Source organism: Coturnix japonica, chromosome 4 (genome assembly GCF_001577835.2).
Source record: "Coturnix japonica isolate 7356 chromosome 4, Coturnix japonica 2.1, whole genome shotgun sequence".
In the NCBI taxonomy this organism is placed as follows: Eukaryota; Metazoa; Chordata; class Aves; order Galliformes; family Phasianidae; genus Coturnix; species Coturnix japonica.
The window spans coordinates 15,372,725-15,390,324 of NC_029519.1; the positions used below are offsets into that span (position 1 = coordinate 15,372,725).

Here is a 17,600-nt window from a genome sequence, read left to right on the forward strand (position 1 = left end):
GGCCGTCGGAAGTGCCGTCAGGCCGCCCGGAAATGCCGCCGCGCCATCATGGCGCCGGTGTCGCGCTCCCGCAGCCCGGCCGCCGCCAGCCCCGAGCGCCGCGGCCGCCGCTCCCGCTCCCGGTCCCGCTCCCGGTCCCGTAACGGATCGCGGCGCGGCTGCCACCGGCGGAGCCGCAGCTGGTCCCGATCCCGGGAGCGCAGCCCCGGCGGGACTCGAGCCTCCGCGCACCACGGGCACCACCACGGCAAGGCCTGGCCCGAGTACTACGAGAAGGAGAAGGAGGAGATCCTGCGGCAGAGGCCAGTACCAACGCGGGAACGGGGAACGGGCAACGGGCGGGTCTGCGGGCTCTCCCTGCTTGAGGCTGGGAGCCGCCGGCGCTGCACGAGCCTCTGGGTGCCGGGCTGGACTCTGCCCGCTCGGCCTGCGGGCGTGGGTTGGGCTGAGGTTGTTATTGAAGTCCCGTTCTCACGCTGTTATGGGCAGTGGGACATGCCCGCAAGCAGCTGCTCGCTGGGTGCGACGTGTCAGCGTCCAGTAACGGTGTGCTTCATTCCAGGAGACTCAATGAGAGGGAGAGAATCGGAGAGCTGGGAGCACCTGAAGTCTGGGGGCTTTCGCCAAAGGTTCCTGACCCTGAGTAAGGCACAGTTTTGCTTCTCACTCTGTTTTTTATGATATCAATTCTAGAGGAATTTACAATAACGCATGAGTCCTCTGGTGCCACAATTCATTGTGTCAGAAGCATCTGAACCAACATAAGCAAACAGACGTTATTCAGATAATCCCATCACATCAGTTACTCAAGACATGACGCAATTACATGATTTCCCATGGCAGGGGGTTGAAACTGGATGATTGTTATGGTCCTTTTCAACCCAGGGCATTCTATGATACATTCTATACTGTGATAGGTGCCTTTTCTGCTGTGGTTCTGAAAACAGTTGCTGTCTCGCACGCTGGCCATTGCACAGTTTGCTCTGTTGCAAGTAGTGGCTCAAAATCCACAAGCACGTGTTTCAGTGTATGTGTGCATCTGATCTTCAGTTACTAAATACTACAAAATAGATCTTAAAAAGCAAACTTGTTTTTCTTCAGTTCTGATGAGCACACGCCAGTAGAAGACGAAGAGGCAAAATCCAAGAGCAGCTCTTCGGATTCCAGCTCGGAAGGTATTTGGCTTTGTTTATACAGCTCATTTTGATAACCAGTCGCTACCTAGAAACTGCTGTTGTTGCTGTCAGGAAGTTCACTGACTTGGGTTGAAGTGAGTGTGATAGGCCCTGTTGCTTTGGGATGCTCCAGATGTATACACGGAACTAAGTCTTCATCTTTTTCTAATGTTATCTTTTATAAACATTCCAGAGGAAAAAAGGAAGAAGAAGAAGAAGCGAAAGAAGAGAAAACGGAAGGCGTCCAAACGGAAACACAGAAAACATTCTGAGGACAGTGACAGCGAGTCCGAGTCCGACCAGAGCTCCAGTGGTAAGGGAGAACAAATGATGTCCAAGCTGTGTATTGAGATGTTCTGGTGGAGGCATTAACTAATTCACAGTGTATGCTTTTTGATGATGCATAATCTTCCCTTTTTTTTGTTTTTTGTTTTTCAGATGAAGATAAAAAGAAAAGCAAAAGGAAGAAAAGGAAGCACAGGAAGTAAGTTTCCAAGCTGTGAAGTATAATTGCATCTACTTTTAAGCGCAGTCTTAGCAGGAACGGAGGGAAGCTGAGCGCTCCTGTAATTAGAGCTGTAAATGCAGGTGGATAATCATAATTTGACTGGCATCAAATGTACAGAATCCCAGAGCACAGAGAGATCCTTGAAACACAGGGAGCCGCTTTCGAGCGCTGTATGAAAGCCATAACAGTGGATGTGTTGTCTTTGTTTAACTATCGGTTGTTTTCAATCAAACAGCAATGTAAATGCAGACTGTCCTTGGTGGAAGGTATCTTGAGAAACTCATAACTTGAGTATGACTCCTAGCACGTTTTTTTATCTTAAATGCTGGTGGATAACTTGGGTGTTATTGCAGGAAGAAGTACAAGAAAAAGAAAAATAAAAAGAGCCGGAAGGAATCCAGTGATTCCAGCAGTGAAGATTCTGATGATGGAACAGTTCAAGGGGAGGATCTCTGGATTGAGAGATCAAGTAGGTGCCCGTAGATTTGTCTTGAAACTTCTTGGTGTTCTTTTCATGCTTTTTTTTTTTTAAGTGTTTGCTGCCTTGTTGACTGCTCTGATAACAAAGAAGAGGCACAGTATTGATCTGCTTCACTATTTGATCATTGCAGAAAATACAGAAGCTGATAGCTTGATTGGACCAGAAGCTCCCAAAACACATGCGTCTCAAGATGATAGGCCTTTAAAGTGAGTACTCTAAATGGTACCTTGATTGAGTCAAGTAAATCTAGCATAAAGATTTCTGCTCAGAAAGACCTAAAATAATATGATTTATATCAAGAGGGATGCTGTACCAGAAACTAAGAAGTGGTAGTGGTGCTAGTCTTTACTCTGACCTGAGTTTAAGTAGAAAAGTCTGTTTTACGCATTTTAGCCTGGGTTCGTAGAAAATTAATTGGTTTTTACTTCAGTAAAGTGCCTTTACTCTAATGCTCTGCAGAGCTGTGACTTCATACAGCCTTCATTACTGGTTAACCAGAATTTATTAAACTGCTTACTTAAAATGTTCTTGCTGAGATTAGCTGTAAGTATGAAATGGGAACGTACTTGGGAAATAGTAAGGAAGTCCTTAAAATGTAGCTGGTAGTGACTGGGGGAGCTGGATGTTTGGCTCAGGCTCACTCTAGTTGAGACTGATTAAAATCCCTCCTGTTTGTCTCTCTGTTTCTTTAGCTATGGGCACGCCCTGTTGCCGGGTGAAGGTGCAGCAATGGCAGAGTATGTAAAAGCAGGAAAACGCATTCCTCGGAGAGGTGAGATTGGCTTGACCAGTGAAGAAATTGCATCGTTTGAGAGCTCCGGTTACGTGATGAGCGGCAGCAGGTATGTTTCTTATGATGGTAATATTTCAGTAACATTTTCCAAAGCTGCTTCCTTTGTTGGCCTGCTGAAAAGCTGTTCCCAGGCTGTAGCTGAAAGCTCTGAAGAGCACGTGCTCTGTACGCTTTCAGTGGCATATGCTGAACTCTACTGCTATATATAGATGCATAGTTTCTTAAAGTCACTTTTTCCTGAAGAATCAAAATTATTTCCAGATAGTATGCTTCAAATTCTCTTTATTTCAAATTAGATGCTTGTCTCCAATGGCCCTAAGGGTTGTGTGTTTGGACAGCAGAGGCTATGCGCTGGCTCTTTGGTATGAGACAAATTAATGTGAGAGGTTCACCATACCTTCTTCTACCAGTACAAAAGGAGGTTCATTTATATTTTGGCAAGCTATTTTGGGAGCGTGAGGGACTTCCTGCTCACTGCCTGAGAGCAGACACCCTCAGATGTCAGCTCAGCTATGCTCGTTCCTTGGAGGTTTCTTTGCAGTTTGGGTTCCCTGGTTTAGGTGTCTTTGTTTATTAGCCCTTCAAAACCTTCAGGTCACTTAATGGATGGAAGCTGTCACGGGGCGTTACGTCCTTCTGCCCGTGCTTATGTATACAATGTTTTCTTCCACAGACATCGTCGAATGGAAGCTGTGCGTCTGCGTAAAGAGAACCAAATTTACAGCGCAGATGAAAAGAGAGCTCTGGCATCCTTCAACCAGGAGGAGAGGAGAAAAAGAGAGAATAAGATCCTTGCAAGCTTTCGAGAGATGGTCTACAGAAAGACTAAGGGCAAAGAGGAAAAATAATTCCCCATTTGAACTGGAGGCCATAGAGGCTGTCAAGCAGCAGCTGACCCGTTCCAGCCGTGATTTGAAAATACCTGCAAGTGTTGCAGTGCCTTTCACCCAACAGGACCAAGCCCCAAGAACCAATGATATGTATCAAGAAAACAGGATTACATCTATCAGATTATCTCAGATGATTTGCTCACAATCTGCAGGGAATCCCTGTAAACTTAAAGATTGCAGGGAAGGGACAGGCAAGGAAGTTTGGAAGTAGTAAGGTTGTGTGCTCGTTTATAGAGTCGGACAAGCAGCTGGATTCCATGGGAGGGCTCTGGGACGTGCTGCTGATGCTGATAAGTGCTGTTTTGCATTTCTTCTCACTAATGAGAGTAGGTTGGCCATCGCAAGCGAGCTGTGACTGATGGTTGTGAAAATTAAGGAATTCCTAAGTTCCTGTTTATGTATTTTTTTGTAAGTCTTAGATTTTTATTTTTATTTTTTTCCCAAAACAAAGTTGATTTTGTTTTGCGATTCCAAGTACACTTGTAAATAGAAATAAGTTTGTAATTTAATATAGATTACCTTCTGTTACTTTAAAGGAAGCAGACTGCAACTGGGATATAAGATGACAGTAACAGTAGTAGCAGAGTCTGGTCTTGATTCTACCAAAACCTGTGGCAAACAAATAAGTTGCTTGCTTCTATTTCTACTATGTTATACATAGGTATTGGAGCAGTGGGGTGCAGCAATGGGAACCTGGTTGTAGACAGGTGGTAACAAGGAAATATCTTTCAATTTATTTTATCTTGCCTATGGAAATGTTCTAGATTAAAGTCTTATTTTAACTTCTGCATTAATCTCATTTGGTCTATTTCATTAGTATGAAATTGGACTAATATGGACTAATTCTGTTCACCAAAATCCCCAAGTCCTCCACAGGGCTCCTCTCAATGTGTTCTCCCCCCAGACTGTATACATACCTGGGATTGCCCTGACTCAATGGCAAGACTTTGTTCTTGGCCTTGTTGAACTTCATTAGCTCCTCATGGGCCTACTTTTCAAGCCTGTCCAGGTCCCTCTGGTTGGCATCCCTTCCTTAATTGTGTCAGCTGCACCGCTCAGTCTCATCAATGATCTCACCCTCCGTGTCACTGAGGAAGATGCTGAAGAGCGCTGGTCCCAAGATGGACCTCTGGAGGACACTACTCATTGTGGGCCTCCACCTGGACATAAAGCCATTGATCACAACCTTCTGGCTGTGATCATCCAGCCATTTCCTTGCCCTGGTAAGTCCAGTAACTTCTTTTTGCCCTAGAGTTCTGCAGGTTTGGTGTTCACAAATGGCAAACCCAGCCCAGCTGCTTCTTCCTATCTGCACTCTGGAACCTGGTTCTATCTGACCTGTTGCACTCACCCATATCTGCAAGGGGACTGTAATGTAAAACCAGCAGCCTACTCAGCCCATAGTTGATTTAATACAGATTAAATTTTGCTTCCACGCTTACAAGGTAATCCAAAAGTTAAGAAGAAATAACTGTTGATTCTCCACAAAATACCAGCAGAGTGGTGGCGAGCTGAAGCTGTTCATAGTAACTTAAGCCTTTCCCTGAGTATGATTTTATTTTCAATGACGTCCTTCAACCACTTTTCTCTAAATCGACAGTGTTCTGGTCTGGAGGAGAAAATAAAAGGGGTAAATAGCAAGAATAACACCTATCTATCTGCTTAAAAGATAAATCCTTGCTAGAGCTGCACAAAGCTATTAAAAACTCATTATGTAGAATGCAGGTGTGGCTGCTTCCTCTGCATCTCTGATATAAGCGTGAGCATCTCATTTACACCAGGCTTCCCGCTTGTTTTGGCAAGGAACAGCTTGTTAGAACCTCCCCAGTCACGGCAGTGATGGAAAAGTAACAGTGCGTACCTGTGAATCAGCCTGCTGGACTCCAGAAAGAAGTATACCTCCACAGGCAGGATCTGCGAGAGGAGAGACAGGGTGAGGTTCACATACTGAGCTACAGCACCAATAAAAGCATATAAAATAAATAAAAGCAATAAAAGCAAATGCTTTGTTAAGATGAAGTTGCTGCTTGGGGGTCCACATCCACCAGCTAGAAAGGCTAAGGTACAGTATGACAATGTGTAAGTTGTGACAGGGGACAAAAAAGCCTACAGTATGCAGGTTAAATTTGGTTTTGAGTCAGAAAATACTCAAGTACAGGTGAATAAAGAGCCATGGAAGTGTACGTGATATGATTCATTGAAGAATTTCAGTAGCAAGTGCAATGGAAACTTAAAGGAAGAAGTAAAAAGGAGGAAAAACCTTTTGAACATTATGCTTTACAAATTAGCATTCTCAAGCCTTTCCACAATATTACGTAACATGATACCAGGGCAAAAGTATTAAATATGGTCTCAATGATAAAACTGGTCCCTTTGGAGTGTGGTTACAAACTTTAACTCCAAAGATCTGTTGTTAGAGGCTAATTAGTTTAAATTACTACTTCCTCTCATTCAAGGTAAGGAAAACTAGTGTTTGACTGCTATGCCTTCAAGGATTGCTGTGCGCTACTTCTGAATACTTACAACAGGTTTGGTTTTTGAGATCTCTATCACGAAATAGGTGCTTGCTGTTGCTTGTGGGATGGGTTTCCTGCGTGTTGGGATGCTCCAGAGGACTCTGTAGTGGTACTTCTTGCTGTACTGAAGATCTTCTTCCCCAAGAAACTCTGAGCAGTGAAGCCAGCTCTCGTGAAGCTCCCACGTCTGCTGAACAAACAGAGCACAGTCTGTCTAGCAGACATAACCATAGGGAGGAGCTAAAGGAACGGAGGTGCTTTTATTTCATTTTTCACACCGTTCAATGGTAAGAAGGCGCAATCTAACTGAGAGGATGGAATTGTCACTCACAGAAATGTACTCTTCGATTTGCTGCAGTCCCTTCTCCACTGAGAAGTTCTCACATGTTGTCCACTGAATGTTTCTGGCAACGTATTCGGCTTCTGAAAAGGACAAAATGCTGTGAAAATCCTTCTGGGAAAGCTGTGACACACGGTAAGACACGGCAAATAGAGCCAGCACCCCACCTTCTTCTTCCTTCCGTAAAATATTTAGATAACATTCTTGTGCAGCACGAGTCGCCTTTCTCACAATCATGTGCACTACCCTCTCCATGGAAGCATTTTCATTTTCCTCGTCCATTGTCTTGACCTCTGTTAAGAGAAGCTGTTACTGTGGAAATGCCCTTCCCGGGCTGGGGGAGGCGTGGGGGAGTGCAGTGAAGTGGTGTCTGAAGGAGCTCCACCAGCGCTGTTTGTGTTCTGTTGACATGGCAACCCATCAACCAACCCATGAGTCTGCCTGCCCAAGGACATCTGGGGAACAGCAGCCACTCTTCCATGACAAGAGGATGTTACCAGGGGAACAAACAGGCAGCTTTGACTGGGCTAAACTCAATGCTGCTGATGGTTAGGAAGCCTGAGCAGCTGGAAGGCCTTACTCAGCCAGCTCTTTGTAGAGCATGAGCACAGAGTGCCCCCAGAGAAGCACCAGGTGCTTCTGGCCCTGCTCAGGAACACAAACCACGAGGGATGTATTGCTCAGGAGGACTGAGGAACTCTTTGGTCACATCCCAACCACCCATGGCAGGAATTCAGATGCAAATCTGTGTCTCAACAGGATCTCCCCATCAGTAGGGAAACCTATTGATGTTATGCCTGTGCAGAGTTCCTCTTGATGTCAAGACACCTTGCTGATACAGATCCTTGGTAAGTGACTAATAGTTTGTTTTAGGCTTTGTTAGCCTCACTAAGATCACATATTGGTTCTAAGATCTACTAGCTTCACTAAGACTATATATTAGATTGACTGTGCGCATATAATCCTTTAGACATAAACTGTTGACCAAGTCCGGGACTAGGAGTGGATCCAGCTGTGCTTGGGCTCTTCACCTTCATCACTGAAGTTTAAGGGTGTCCATTGTGAACCTTGTGACTGAATGGGAGGGTCTCCAATACTCTCTATGCAGTAAATAACCAAACGTATCCAGTTATCTCAAACCTTGTTAAGTTGCTGTTAAACCACCATGTTATATCTACATTATACATTGCATAAATAACTATATTCTTGCTTCTTTCTTATGAGTGTTTTCACTCTGTGACAAGTGACACAAGATCTGCATTTCACTTCCACATCTGCCATCTTGCAACGAGCAATCTCTCTTTTCCAGAGGAAACCCACCCAAAGCTTACAGCAACGCAGACACAGTGGTTAAATACATGTATATCTTTATTAGAGACTTAGATTGTTGTATACAGATCCGTGGCTTCTTTGAGGTGCGCTGCCTTAATCGATGTTCTCCAGCCCCTGGAAAATGAAAAGAGTGAACAATTAACATCAATACATGCACAACCCTTGTCTGCTATCCATGGCTGCTGGGCACACACGGAGCTCTACATGCACCCAGACCATAACCAAACCCTTATCCCCGCAGCCCACCCAGCAGCACCCCCTGCCCAGCCCGGCGCTGCAGGACGTGCCTTGGACACGTAGTACTTGTTGACCCCCGACAGCCTGCGGTCCCGCTCCATCAGCGTCCATTGGTACGGGTAGCGGGCGACCCTCTTCTCCTGCGGGCACAAGGGCGTTACCGAGGGGCACGGGGACAGCGGGGGGCGATGGGGAGGGAGGGCCTGGGGAGCCTCGGGGTGTGGAGGCAGCCCGGCCACGCTGACCTTGCCGCCGTTGCACCAGCGGTGCATGTAGATGGTGGACAGCCCGGGGATGCTGAGGCACACGCCCATGATGGCCATGCCGGGCAGGATCTCGTACCACATCGCTACCCACCGCCGGCACCGCGGGCACTTAGTCGGGACGAGGGCACTCCCAGCATGCCCCGCGGCGGGGGCTGCGGAGCGGCAGAGCTCCGTGCCTTGCGGGGCACGACGGGACTTGTAGTTTTTAGCGCCAAAAGTGGTAGTTTTGCAGGCCGCACCGGAAGTGGTAGTGTTGCAGGCCGCACCGGAAGTGGTAGTGTTGCAGGCCGAACCGGAAGTGGCAGTCATTCCTGCAGGCCGCTTGGTGGCGGCAGGCCTGCTCCCGGCGCTGTTGTCCCGCTGAGGCGCAGCCGCGAGTTGCGCGGCCGATGTTGGCGTTGTGGTTTGCGGCGCTGCCCCGCGGCCCGGGATGAAGGAGGACAAGGAGAACGCCCGGCCCAAGGAGCGGCGCGCCGTGTCGGCCGGGCTGGGAGCGGCGCCGGGAGGCGGCTCGGGGGCCGCGGGCGGCTCGGACGGGCGGACCGGGGGTGGAGGCGCCGCGGAGCTCGAGCGGCTGGAGCGGCCCAAGGACAAGAAGGAGACGCTGAGCAAGGTGCGGTGCGGGCCGGCCCACAGCGGGGACCGGTGAGGGGGGGGGGTGGAAGAGGAACGAGGAGAGGAAGGGAAACAGAAAGAGAAAGCGGCGGGCGGCCTCGGCGCTGTATTAACTGCGGGCCGTGCTCCAGGTGGTGATCCGGCGGCTGCCGCCCAGCCTCACCCGGGAGCAGCTGGAGGAGCACCTGCAGCCCTTACCCGAGCACGACTACTTCGAGTTCTTCGCTAACGATTCCAGGTAGGGCCCCGCCCGCCGCTCCCCTCCTCGCTGCCCGCCCGCCGGCCGCTCACCGCCTCTCCCCGCCTCTCCCCGCAGCTTGTACCCGCACGTTTTCTCCCGTGCCTACATCAACTTCAGAAACCAGGAGGACATTGTGCTCTTCCGAGACCGCTTTGATGGCTACGTCTTCGTGGATCACAAAGGCAGGTGGCCTCGGGGCTGGGCTGGGGGCTGGAGAGTGGCGTGTGGGGCTGTTGGCAGCACTATAACGTGGTAGAAGATATCCAAACAAAAATAGCACCTTATGCTCAGTGGGATGTAAGTTAGGTTAATTTTAGGTATCAGATGTCAAACGTGGGTGTGCTCAGCTCAGGTGCTGCTGGAGCTGTTATAGAAGTGAGAGCGGTGTCAGCATGGCTGATGCTCGTGTGCACCCTCATTGCATGAAGGCCAAGCAGAGTGCTAGGTGGGTCCTTTCCATTGGGTGGAGACTGAGGTTAGTACTGTCACCTCGTTCCACCTCTCTCTGCTCCAACCTTACATAGTCAGTACATCTCTCATCCTTTGCTTTCGCATTAAAAAACTGCTTACATTGGGTAACACCAATCCTTATTACTTTCTCAACATCATAACTTAAAATCCCATGTTCAGTGGAAGCTGTGACAGGAGTGGTATTCTGGGCTTTGGTGGACTGAGAATTTCCCACTTAGCTTTGATTCAAGTCTATGTGGACTCTTTAAATCCATCTGGGTGTTTTATGTGACATGCAGCTCTCCCTGTGAAGACCTTTTATTTAGGAGCTGCATAATTGGGTTCTAATAATGTCTGTATATGTATATATATATATATATATATATATATATACAGACATATATAATATATATATATAATATATATATAATTAAATAGCTTTGAAAATGCTTTATTTCTTATGCTGTTCCATTAGTCCCTTCTCGTATTGCATGTTTCTGGCACAGCTCATCTTTCTGTTCTACACATGTATTATATACCCTATTTAATACTTGCTTCATTCCTGTCTTAATGCAGATTTTCCCCTCCTCTCTTAAAAGGTCAGGAATACGCTGCCATAGTAGAGTTTGCACCTTTCCAGAAAGCTGCGAAAAAGAAGAGCAAGAAAAAGGATGCCAAAACGGGGACGATTGAAGATGGTATAAAAGCTGGCTCACTTGTTTTGCATGCCTAGAGACTTGAAAATCCTAAAGGTGGTTTGAATGCAGTATTTTGTGCATTGATAGAAGGTTTAATTACATGCAAACCTTCTTACTGCTGTGTTATTGGCTGCAGATCTGTTAAATATAGCTGCCGTATTTACAGCATATTCTTTGAGGGTGGACAGTTCATGACAAGGCAACATGCAAACAGTGCGACTTGCATTAGACTATTCCAAACTCCCAGCAATGACCAAGTGGATTCTTTTCACACTCCAATACATGTTTCTTCTTCTCTCACCTCCTCTGTAGATCCAGAGTACAAGAAGTTCTTGGAAAGTTACAGTGCAGATGATGAGAAATTAACTTCCACTCCTGAGACCTTGTTAGAGGAAATAGAGGCAAGAAACAAAGAGCTGATAGGTATGGAAACCTGCATGCTATAGTTAGCTTTTCCTAAAGAACTAAGCAATGCATTTGGTGCATCTTTAAGCTGTGATTTCTCAGCCTTTGAGGGGTCTGTGTTTTGTGTTTGCCTGGTATTGTTAAACCTTTAGGCTAATGCTACTCAGTGTGTTGTTTGTTTGTTTTTTAACTCTCAAGATCTGACTTTTTAAGTTTTCTATGGTAATCTTCCTTCGGGTTTTAATCTGCTAATCAGGTGTTTATTAGCTGGACAAGGCTGTGGAGTGGCTGCGTTTTGGTGAGGTGATGTTCTATTATGCTCGAATAAAATGGACTAGAATGATCTTTCTTTGGAGCACGTTACAAGTATCAGTGAGGAAAGCTGAGAAACAGATAATACAGGGTAAATGTCCCTTTACAGATAGATGTGCTAAGTAACCTATTAGTGTTCTAAACAAAGCTTTAGAATTGTAATTACTGTTGTGAAGTAGGTTTGGAATAGTTGTTTCACTGCTGTATTGCTGGAAAGAAGAGGAGGTAGATGGCACAGTCCATAAGGCTTCTTCATGTGATATAGAATTGTTACAGGTATTGCAGTACCAGATAAAACATTATTTACACTAGCTTTTGTGTGTTTTCTAGCTAAAAAGACAACTCCCTTACTGAACTTCTTGAAAAATAAGCAGGTAAGACTTGTGCCCAGAATCTTCTTCTACAATAATACAGGTAGAATAATTGGCTTGTTTAGAGCATGAGTGCATATATTGAAGTGTGTTTATTGATATGTTATTGCTCTTCTTCTTGGAGAAGCAGCTTTCGATCCAATTTCCTTGCTCATAGTTAGTTTGCATATGTTAAACTATTACAACTATTAATTACAGTGATGTTTTGTATGTCCTGGTCACAGCCAGCACCATGCTGGACATCTCTGTGGCACTGCCAAACCAGATCCCATTACAATACTTGTGTTTTAATGCAGTTCTGATTGAGGTCCTTGTAGATAATTATTCTCCCAGCACATAATATCGTTTTAATGTCTAGCAATTCAGAAGGTCACTGATGAAACAGGTTTAATTGAAATTAGAATGTTAAAGGCTGAGTCTCCAGTCTCTTTTCCTGCCATAAATCTTGACTTGTACTGTGCTTTAAAATGTCACTGCTGTAATGTGTTCAGGTTCACAATAGTATAATAGAGAGAACTGTATTTGTGTAATAGGGAGAGTTCTGAGATGAGTTACTTTCTAATGGAATACTCCATCACTTCATAGCAAAATACCCTGTGGGACTTAAAGGGATGTTTTCTAGATCGGAGATACACCGTTTCTTTGTTTTTGACACACATAGAGGCTCAGAGAGGAAAAGAGAGAGGAGAGGAGGAGGAGAGAATTGGAAAGAAAAAGACAAAGGGAAGAAGAAAGAAGAAAATGGAAGGAGGAGGAGAGAAGAAAGAGAAAGGAAGCAGAAAAACTGAAGAAAGTAGACAGATGTCCAGAAAAAGAAAGAGACAGATCAAAAGAAGAACCAAAGATTAAGGTCTAGAACAGTTCTTTATTATAAACTGTTACATTCCTTTTCCCCTATTATTTGTATATAAGTCTTTCAAAATGTGCTCTGTGTGAAGAATCACATGAGTTCGGTGTTCGTAAATTACCACTTTTTTTGTAATATTTAATAGTAGGCATTGTAAAAATTAATGTGCTGTAACGCTTCATAGTAATACTTAAAGCTTTTGTCACGTGACTTGTACATGCCGTGGTGAACAAAATCGTGATTTTACTATGAAATAGAGACTTATTTTTAAGCTTTCTAACGTGTGTTTTAAGGGAAAAAAAAATCCAATATGTTGTGTGGATGATGCTTACTCATACACTCCAGCTTTTAAAGTACTGCAGTTTGCAGTAAAATTAATGTGCATTCCTTACTGGGCTGTGGTTCCCCTGATGCAATTTCAGTGTTGTGCCAGACAAATATGTATTAGAGTGAGCTTTTTAGTTGAGACTTGTGTTTTCTTTGTAGCTGCTTAAGAAGCCTGAAAAAGATGAGAAAGACTTGGAGAAAAAAGAAAAATCCAAGAAACTGGAAAAAGAGACTCTGAGGGAGGAAAAAAATGCGAGTAGTGCATCTGCCAAACGATCTGATGGGGAGACAAAAGAAGAGAAGGCAAAAAAGTATTTTAGTACTTGCTATAAATATCTATGTGTATATATAACGTGTTTCCTGATCGTACCGAGGGTCAGGCTGCTCTGCCTTGACCGTGTTTTGAAATCCCTTTCAGGTGATTTTTCTGCTGTAAGGTGTGGGATGTGTTTCCTGTGGCAGTGCAACATCCCCGTGGTTGTAAGAAGATGTGTGAATTACGTCATTTCTTCACTAGTGGACAAACTTTAAGGTTTCTTTTGCACCTCTCTCTAGGAACTCCACAAGAGAAGCCCAGGTGTAGGGGACCTACAGCAGGCTGAGAGCACAATCCTGGCAATGAAAGAATGATAACTGTGGCAAGAGGAGAGGCATATCGCAGTTACTAGTCCCTTTAAGTCTTGTAGAAGGGCAAGGTGGAAATCTAATACTCAGCAGCTTCATGATCTGTTCAGGGTGCAGTTCTGCCACGTGTGGCAGAGAACTTTAGATGCTTTGGAAGCCAGTGGAGACTCGGCCAGCTATGTGACCAGAAGGCTAAGAAATGTCAGCACTTGGTGCCGTCTCTGGTTATCGTGCATGACTTGGGTTAGGACAGTTTCCCAAACCTAGAACCTACCAGTCTGTCGTCTTCATATTGCAAATTTACAGCAGTATTACGTTGATCTCCCAACTCTGCTGAATCTTTTGAGCTTCATCTTCAGTTTTGTTTTCATACAGATCGGAAGATGAGTGTGTAAAGGACTACAGGGATCGAGATAGAGATTTTGAAAGAGACAGAGAATATGAGAGAGCACAGAGGGAGAAACTGAGACGCCAGGAGGAAGAGCGTCGGAGGCAGAAAGAACGCTTTGAGAAAGAAAAGGTTTTTAGAAGAAAAGAGGAAGAGGTGAAAAAGGAGAGAGACTTGCTCAGAGATAAGGGAAAGAAAAGTGATCTTACAGACTTTACCTGCGGCACGGACAAATCTGAGAAAGTAACCAAAGATGATAAAAAAGAGGATACAATTAAGAGGGATCGGATCAGAAACAAGGTGCTGTATTTCTTCAATTTCGTGTGTTAATTCACAGGGGCCGATCTGTGTTTTTAGGATAAATGCACTTTGAGGAAAGAACCGTATTGTTTCTGTCATAGTTCTCCCTGTTAATGTAACAAACTGCTAGAAAGGCTGCCCATTTGTTTACTAAGCTTTCAGACATTGATTTTATTTTTTTCCCCTCATCACTGTACAGGAATTAAGCCAAGGCAGTGGGCTCAGTTGTAAATACCTTGATCCCACTTCATTTGATAAAGATCCAGCCCGTTGGCAGGTGTTGGTACAGCATCACTAATCTGCATCTTTTGATGTATGTGCCTGAAAAGGTATCTTGGAGTAGGAGAGCAGTTGATCAGGTTCCTCCAAAACAGGGACAAGGCTGTTACGTGCCAAATATAATGGAAGATCCTAAGAATAAATTCTTGATGAAATGTTTTGAGTTCAGTTATACGTGCTGTGCAGGTCTGCTTTTGCAGTACAAGTACGTAAGGGATTGCTATGTAAGTCTTATGTGTCACCTAGGACGTTGTTGGGTACAAATAGAAGAGGTTTTGGAGGAACTTCAAAGTTGGTCTGAATTCTGCAGGAGGAAGAGCCAGACCTTCCTCCTATTCTGGCTCTGAATATTTCTATTCAGAAATAGAAGTAAAGTACCAATAACTTCAAGCAGGTGCGGTGTTCTTTGTGGCTTGAACAGGGGCAACCTTGATTCGAGGCAGTTGAACTTGCATTGCCGCCCTGGTGGAATAATATATTTTAAAACAGTCTGAAGGGTTTGAATTTGAGCCTTCTGTTATATTACTGCTGTCATTATAACCTTGAGAGTGCTGGGGCTCTGAAGGGGTCTAAATAGTTTTGATTTATTTCAGGATCGTCCAGCAATGCAGCTGTACCAGCCTGGAGCCCGAAGCAGAAGCAGATTGTGTCAGTATGAAGACAGTGCTGCAAAGTCCACAGATCAGGGAGCAGAGAAGAAACAAGAGAGTGAGAGCAGTAATGTGAGGGAAGAGGAGTGACCAGCACGCAGGCCTTATGTGTTCTGTGCAGCCAAAGAGCTTGTACTACGCAATCCAGAAGTGCCTTCGAAGCGAAGAAGGAACAGAGGAAGAGGAGTGGGGGCATTGCGCTGTTGGATGTTTCTGGCTAAAGAACCTCAGTTGTAGATTTGGAATTTGAAATGTTCTCATTGTATTTTCAGTTCTTTGAATTTATTTTCCTAGCATCTAACTACAACGGAGAAGAGAACCTTTGCAAAGTAGAAAGACTTTGTGGCCTTAAGTATGATAATAAATGAGTCCTGCAGCTGGGAGGAGATGACACCTGGATCTAATGCAGAGCTTTACTATAGAGCCATTGGAACCACTGTACGATGCTCTCAAGCAGAGCGAGCTAGCAGTGGTGTGCTGTTAAGCTGTGTGGTGCTCCTTCCAAAGCAACGACAGCTCGTTGATGGCAGTAGCACAGCCAGGTGTGCCGCTGGGTGAGGTAGGAAGGGAGAACATCTGGAATTGCACAGTGAGCTCAGGAGGGGAGAGCCCTTCCTCGAGAGAGAGTTAAGTTGGAGTGTATGACTAAGCTGGCTTGGTATGGGATACTGATACTGCTTGAAATTCCTTTGTAAAAGTCGACCAACACTGAAATGCTTATTTTGATCAGATGTAGTTGTACAGAGCATCCCCTTCTGTTCGAGCGTGAAACGTTTCCCAGCCGCTGTCCTCGGTCTGTGCTTCATCTTCCCTCTGTTTTCAGGTGTTGTTTGACAGCCCGGAAAGAGACTCGGCCGGTCGCGGCTCCTTTAAGCTCTCTCCTTTATCCGTAGCGCGTTTGTACTCGGCCCAATAAAGCTCCGCAATCACTCGCTGCCGCAGTGCTCATGCTCCGCCGCGCCGCTGGGGGGCGCTGTGCTCATGCGCCGCCGCCCCGCCCTCATCCCGCCCCTTCCGCCTCTTCCGCAGCCGCCATCGCCGGGACGCCGGGCCGCGCAGCGCTATGGTGAGGCCATCCGCTGCCATCCGGGGCCGGGACGCGGTGTTCCCTGCCCGCTTCACACCGGACGCTGGCTCGGGGCTCGCGGCGGGGCCAGGCTGGGTTCTGGTGGGGCGGGAGGGCGCTGGTTAGCATCGAGTCGATGTGCGGCCTGGCCGAGCTCCCGGGGCCTGGCCGAGCTCCCCGGGCCCGCCGCGCTGACCGGCCCTTTGTTTTGCAGTCGTCTCACAAGACTTTCAAGATCAAACGCTTCCTCGCCAAGAAGCAGAAGCAAAATCGCCCCATTCCGCAATGGATTCGCATGAAAACGGGCAATAAGATCAGGTAATGGATCGGCTGGTGCTGGTGGAGATGCTGTGGGCCAGCAGCGCGCAGGACCCTCGTTGGTGTGGTAACAGTGTGCACGTACTCAAAGGTGTTACATGCACGGATGCAGCTTCCACACGGGCACATAGATATCATCCAGCCTAATCTCTTATTTCTCATCTCCTGGCACTTAAATGCTTCTTTACCTTCCAAGCTGTGTGCTATAGCAGGCTGCAATTGCAGTGCTTCCTGCTGTGGGAGTACTGCCATTCCCCTGCTCAGAGTAACCCTGTTAACGCTGCCTTTGGTTTCACCTCTGTGTCGGTGAGGCTGTTTGTCCTTAACATGAACACGAATAGAAGTGTACTTTCCATATGCTGCTCATCATCACAAATCATGTGTATGCCTTAGGCTCCAGGCAATAGCTTTAATGCTCATTGGGCAGGATGTGCGTGGGGGTATTTTCCTCTCCAGAAGAGGAGAGAAAGTCCAGAGTTGACTTTTGTTGGCAGCTTGACGCCGTAGCATGATGGCAATCCTTCACTGATTATTGAGCTCATTAAAGGTGGTTTCAGTCCACCTGGCTGCTCAGTTGTGTGTGTTTTGCTAACTGATGTTTTTGCCTTAGGTACAACTCCAAAAGGAGGCACTGGAGAAGGACCAAACTGGGCTTGTAACACAGACTGTCTCCCAGGAGCTCTAATAACGCTGGTCTTTCTGCGTCAGATCGATAGACCCCAAATGCTGATAACAGCCCTCAAGACATTCCTCCTGTAGGACCGCACTGCGGTGCTATGGGCCAGGCCAGGCTCATGATATCAACAGGAACAATCTTAAAGCGTTTGGCATCTGAAACATGAAGACTGTGTTCTATTAGCGTTCTTTTTCTTTCAGGAATCATAAGTATTAACAGTGTACGGGCTTGTTAATAAATATGGACCTGAATGAATCGGCTGGTTTGGTGTATGCCGTCCTGGTGGTGGAGTGGGTTCAGCAGAGCTGAGCTTCATTTATGAAGGTGGAAAGGAGAAAGGGAAGAACACATCAAGGGCAGGGCAGGGATTTATCTCCTAGAAAATCCCGTATTCTCCACTTTTCTGTGGAGCTGTGAGTGCTGGCTGGGCTCAGTTCTCCCCCAGTCTCCACACATGGAACACCCCAAGCCTTTCCAGCTGGCTTTTAAGTTAAA

General features: G+C 46.2%; 5 protein-coding genes and 1 non-coding gene across 8 annotated transcripts; 4 read left to right on the forward strand and 2 right to left on the reverse strand.

Moving 5' to 3' along the window:
• Positions 1-33: 33 nt before the first annotated feature.
• NKAP (NFKB activating protein) lies at positions 34-4,635 on the forward strand. The gene is made up of 9 exons (XM_015860720.2): positions 34-302; positions 563-643; positions 1,102-1,175; positions 1,369-1,488; positions 1,614-1,659; positions 2,037-2,152; positions 2,295-2,370; positions 2,857-3,006; positions 3,631-4,635. The coding sequence occupies exons 1-9, from the start codon at positions 49-51 to the stop codon at positions 3,803-3,805; spliced, it is 1,092 nt and encodes a 363-aa protein (XP_015716206.1). The 5' UTR covers positions 34-48; the 3' UTR covers positions 3,806-4,635.
• Positions 4,636-5,237: 602 nt separating this feature from the next.
• On the reverse strand, positions 5,238-7,127 carry AKAP14 (A-kinase anchoring protein 14). 2 transcript variants are annotated; one of them, XM_015860721.2, is made up of 5 exons: positions 6,871-7,127; positions 6,695-6,786; positions 6,371-6,553; positions 5,709-5,761; positions 5,238-5,456 (listed from the first exon to the last, which is right to left on the reverse strand). In XM_015860721.2, exons 1-5 carry the CDS (start codon positions 6,983-6,985, stop codon positions 5,369-5,371), a joined length of 531 nt encoding a protein of 176 aa, XP_015716207.1. In that variant the 5' UTR covers positions 6,986-7,127; the 3' UTR covers positions 5,238-5,368. The 2 variants fall into 2 exon arrangements, with proteins under 2 accessions (XP_015716207.1, XP_015716208.1); XM_015860722.2 differs by having other exon boundaries at positions 6,371-6,550; positions 6,871-7,124.
• A 926-nt stretch (positions 7,128-8,053) lies between these two features.
• On the reverse strand, positions 8,054-8,694 carry NDUFA1 (NADH:ubiquinone oxidoreductase subunit A1). Its single transcript, XM_015860723.1, has 3 exons — positions 8,518-8,694; positions 8,323-8,412; positions 8,054-8,149 (listed from the first exon to the last, which is right to left on the reverse strand). The coding sequence occupies exons 1-3, from the start codon at positions 8,617-8,619 to the stop codon at positions 8,129-8,131; spliced, it is 213 nt and encodes a 70-aa protein (XP_015716209.1). The 5' UTR covers positions 8,620-8,694; the 3' UTR covers positions 8,054-8,128.
• A 120-nt stretch (positions 8,695-8,814) lies between these two features.
• Positions 8,815-15,977, forward strand: UPF3B (UPF3B regulator of nonsense mediated mRNA decay). 2 transcript variants are annotated; one of them, XM_015860719.2, is made up of 10 exons: positions 8,821-9,151; positions 9,285-9,391; positions 9,470-9,576; positions 10,444-10,542; positions 10,855-10,965; positions 11,590-11,633; positions 12,292-12,480; positions 12,964-13,115; positions 13,804-14,116; positions 14,989-15,977. In XM_015860719.2, the coding sequence occupies exons 1-10, from the start codon at positions 8,969-8,971 to the stop codon at positions 15,133-15,135; spliced, it is 1,452 nt and encodes a 483-aa protein (XP_015716205.1). In that variant the 5' UTR covers positions 8,821-8,968; the 3' UTR covers positions 15,136-15,977. The 2 variants fall into 2 exon arrangements, with proteins under 2 accessions (XP_032300178.1, XP_015716205.1); XM_032444287.1 differs by lacking the exons at positions 12,964-13,115; positions 14,989-15,977 and having other exon boundaries at positions 8,815-9,151; positions 13,804-13,905.
• Positions 15,978-15,986: 9 nt separating this feature from the next.
• Positions 15,987-17,360, forward strand: RPL39 (ribosomal protein L39). The gene is made up of 3 exons (XM_015860724.1): positions 15,987-16,111; positions 16,326-16,429; positions 17,040-17,360. The coding sequence occupies exons 1-3, from the start codon at positions 16,109-16,111 to the stop codon at positions 17,086-17,088; spliced, it is 156 nt and encodes a 51-aa protein (XP_015716210.1). The 5' UTR covers positions 15,987-16,108; the 3' UTR covers positions 17,089-17,360.
• On the forward strand, positions 16,635-16,766 carry LOC116653435. The gene has a single exon (XR_004307262.1). It is a non-coding gene; the product is annotated as a small nucleolar RNA SNORA69 (small nucleolar RNA).
• Positions 17,361-17,600: the final 240 nt, after the last annotated feature.

Coding starts and splice junctions, on each gene's coding strand:
- UPF3B (XM_015860719.2), top strand. CDS start 8,969: ATGAAGGAGGACAAGGAGAACGCCCGGCCCAAGGAGCGGCGCGCCGTG. Junction 9,577..10,443: donor CGTCTTCGTGGATCACAAAG/GCAGGTGGCCTC, acceptor CTCTCTTAAAAG/GTCAGGAATACGCTGCCATA. Junction 13,116..13,803: donor AAAGAAGAGAAGGCAAAAAA/GTATTTTAGTAC, acceptor GTTTTCATACAG/ATCGGAAGATGAGTGTGTAA.
- RPL39 (XM_015860724.1), top strand. Junction 16,430..17,039: donor AAAACGGGCAATAAGATCAG/GTAATGGATCGG, acceptor TTTTTGCCTTAG/GTACAACTCCAAAAGGAGGC.
- NKAP (XM_015860720.2), top strand. CDS start 49: ATGGCGCCGGTGTCGCGCTCCCGCAGCCCGGCCGCCGCCAGCCCCGAG. Junction 1,176..1,368: donor TTCGGATTCCAGCTCGGAAG/GTATTTGGCTTT, acceptor TAAACATTCCAG/AGGAAAAAAGGAAGAAGAAG. Junction 1,489..1,613: donor GTCCGACCAGAGCTCCAGTG/GTAAGGGAGAAC, acceptor TTTGTTTTTCAG/ATGAAGATAAAAAGAAAAGC.
- NDUFA1 (XM_015860723.1), bottom strand. CDS start 8,619: ATGTGGTACGAGATCCTGCCCGGCATGGCCATCATGGGCGTGTGCCTC. Junction 8,413..8,517: donor GCTGGTGCAACGGCGGCAAG/GTCAGCGTGGCC, acceptor TTGTGCCCGCAG/GAGAAGAGGGTCGCCCGCTA. Junction 8,150..8,322: donor ACAAGTACTACGTGTCCAAG/GCACGTCCTGCA, acceptor TTCATTTTCCAG/GGGCTGGAGAACATCGATTA.
- AKAP14 (XM_015860721.2), bottom strand. CDS start 6,985: ATGGACGAGGAAAATGAAAATGCTTCCATGGAGAGGGTAGTGCACATG. Junction 5,762..6,370: donor TCTCAAAAACCAAACCTGTT/GTAAGTATTCAG, acceptor CTCCTCTCGCAG/ATCCTGCCTGTGGAGGTATA. Junction 5,457..5,708: donor TCCAGCAGGCTGATTCACAG/GTACGCACTGTT, acceptor TTTCTCCTCCAG/ACCAGAACACTGTCGATTTA.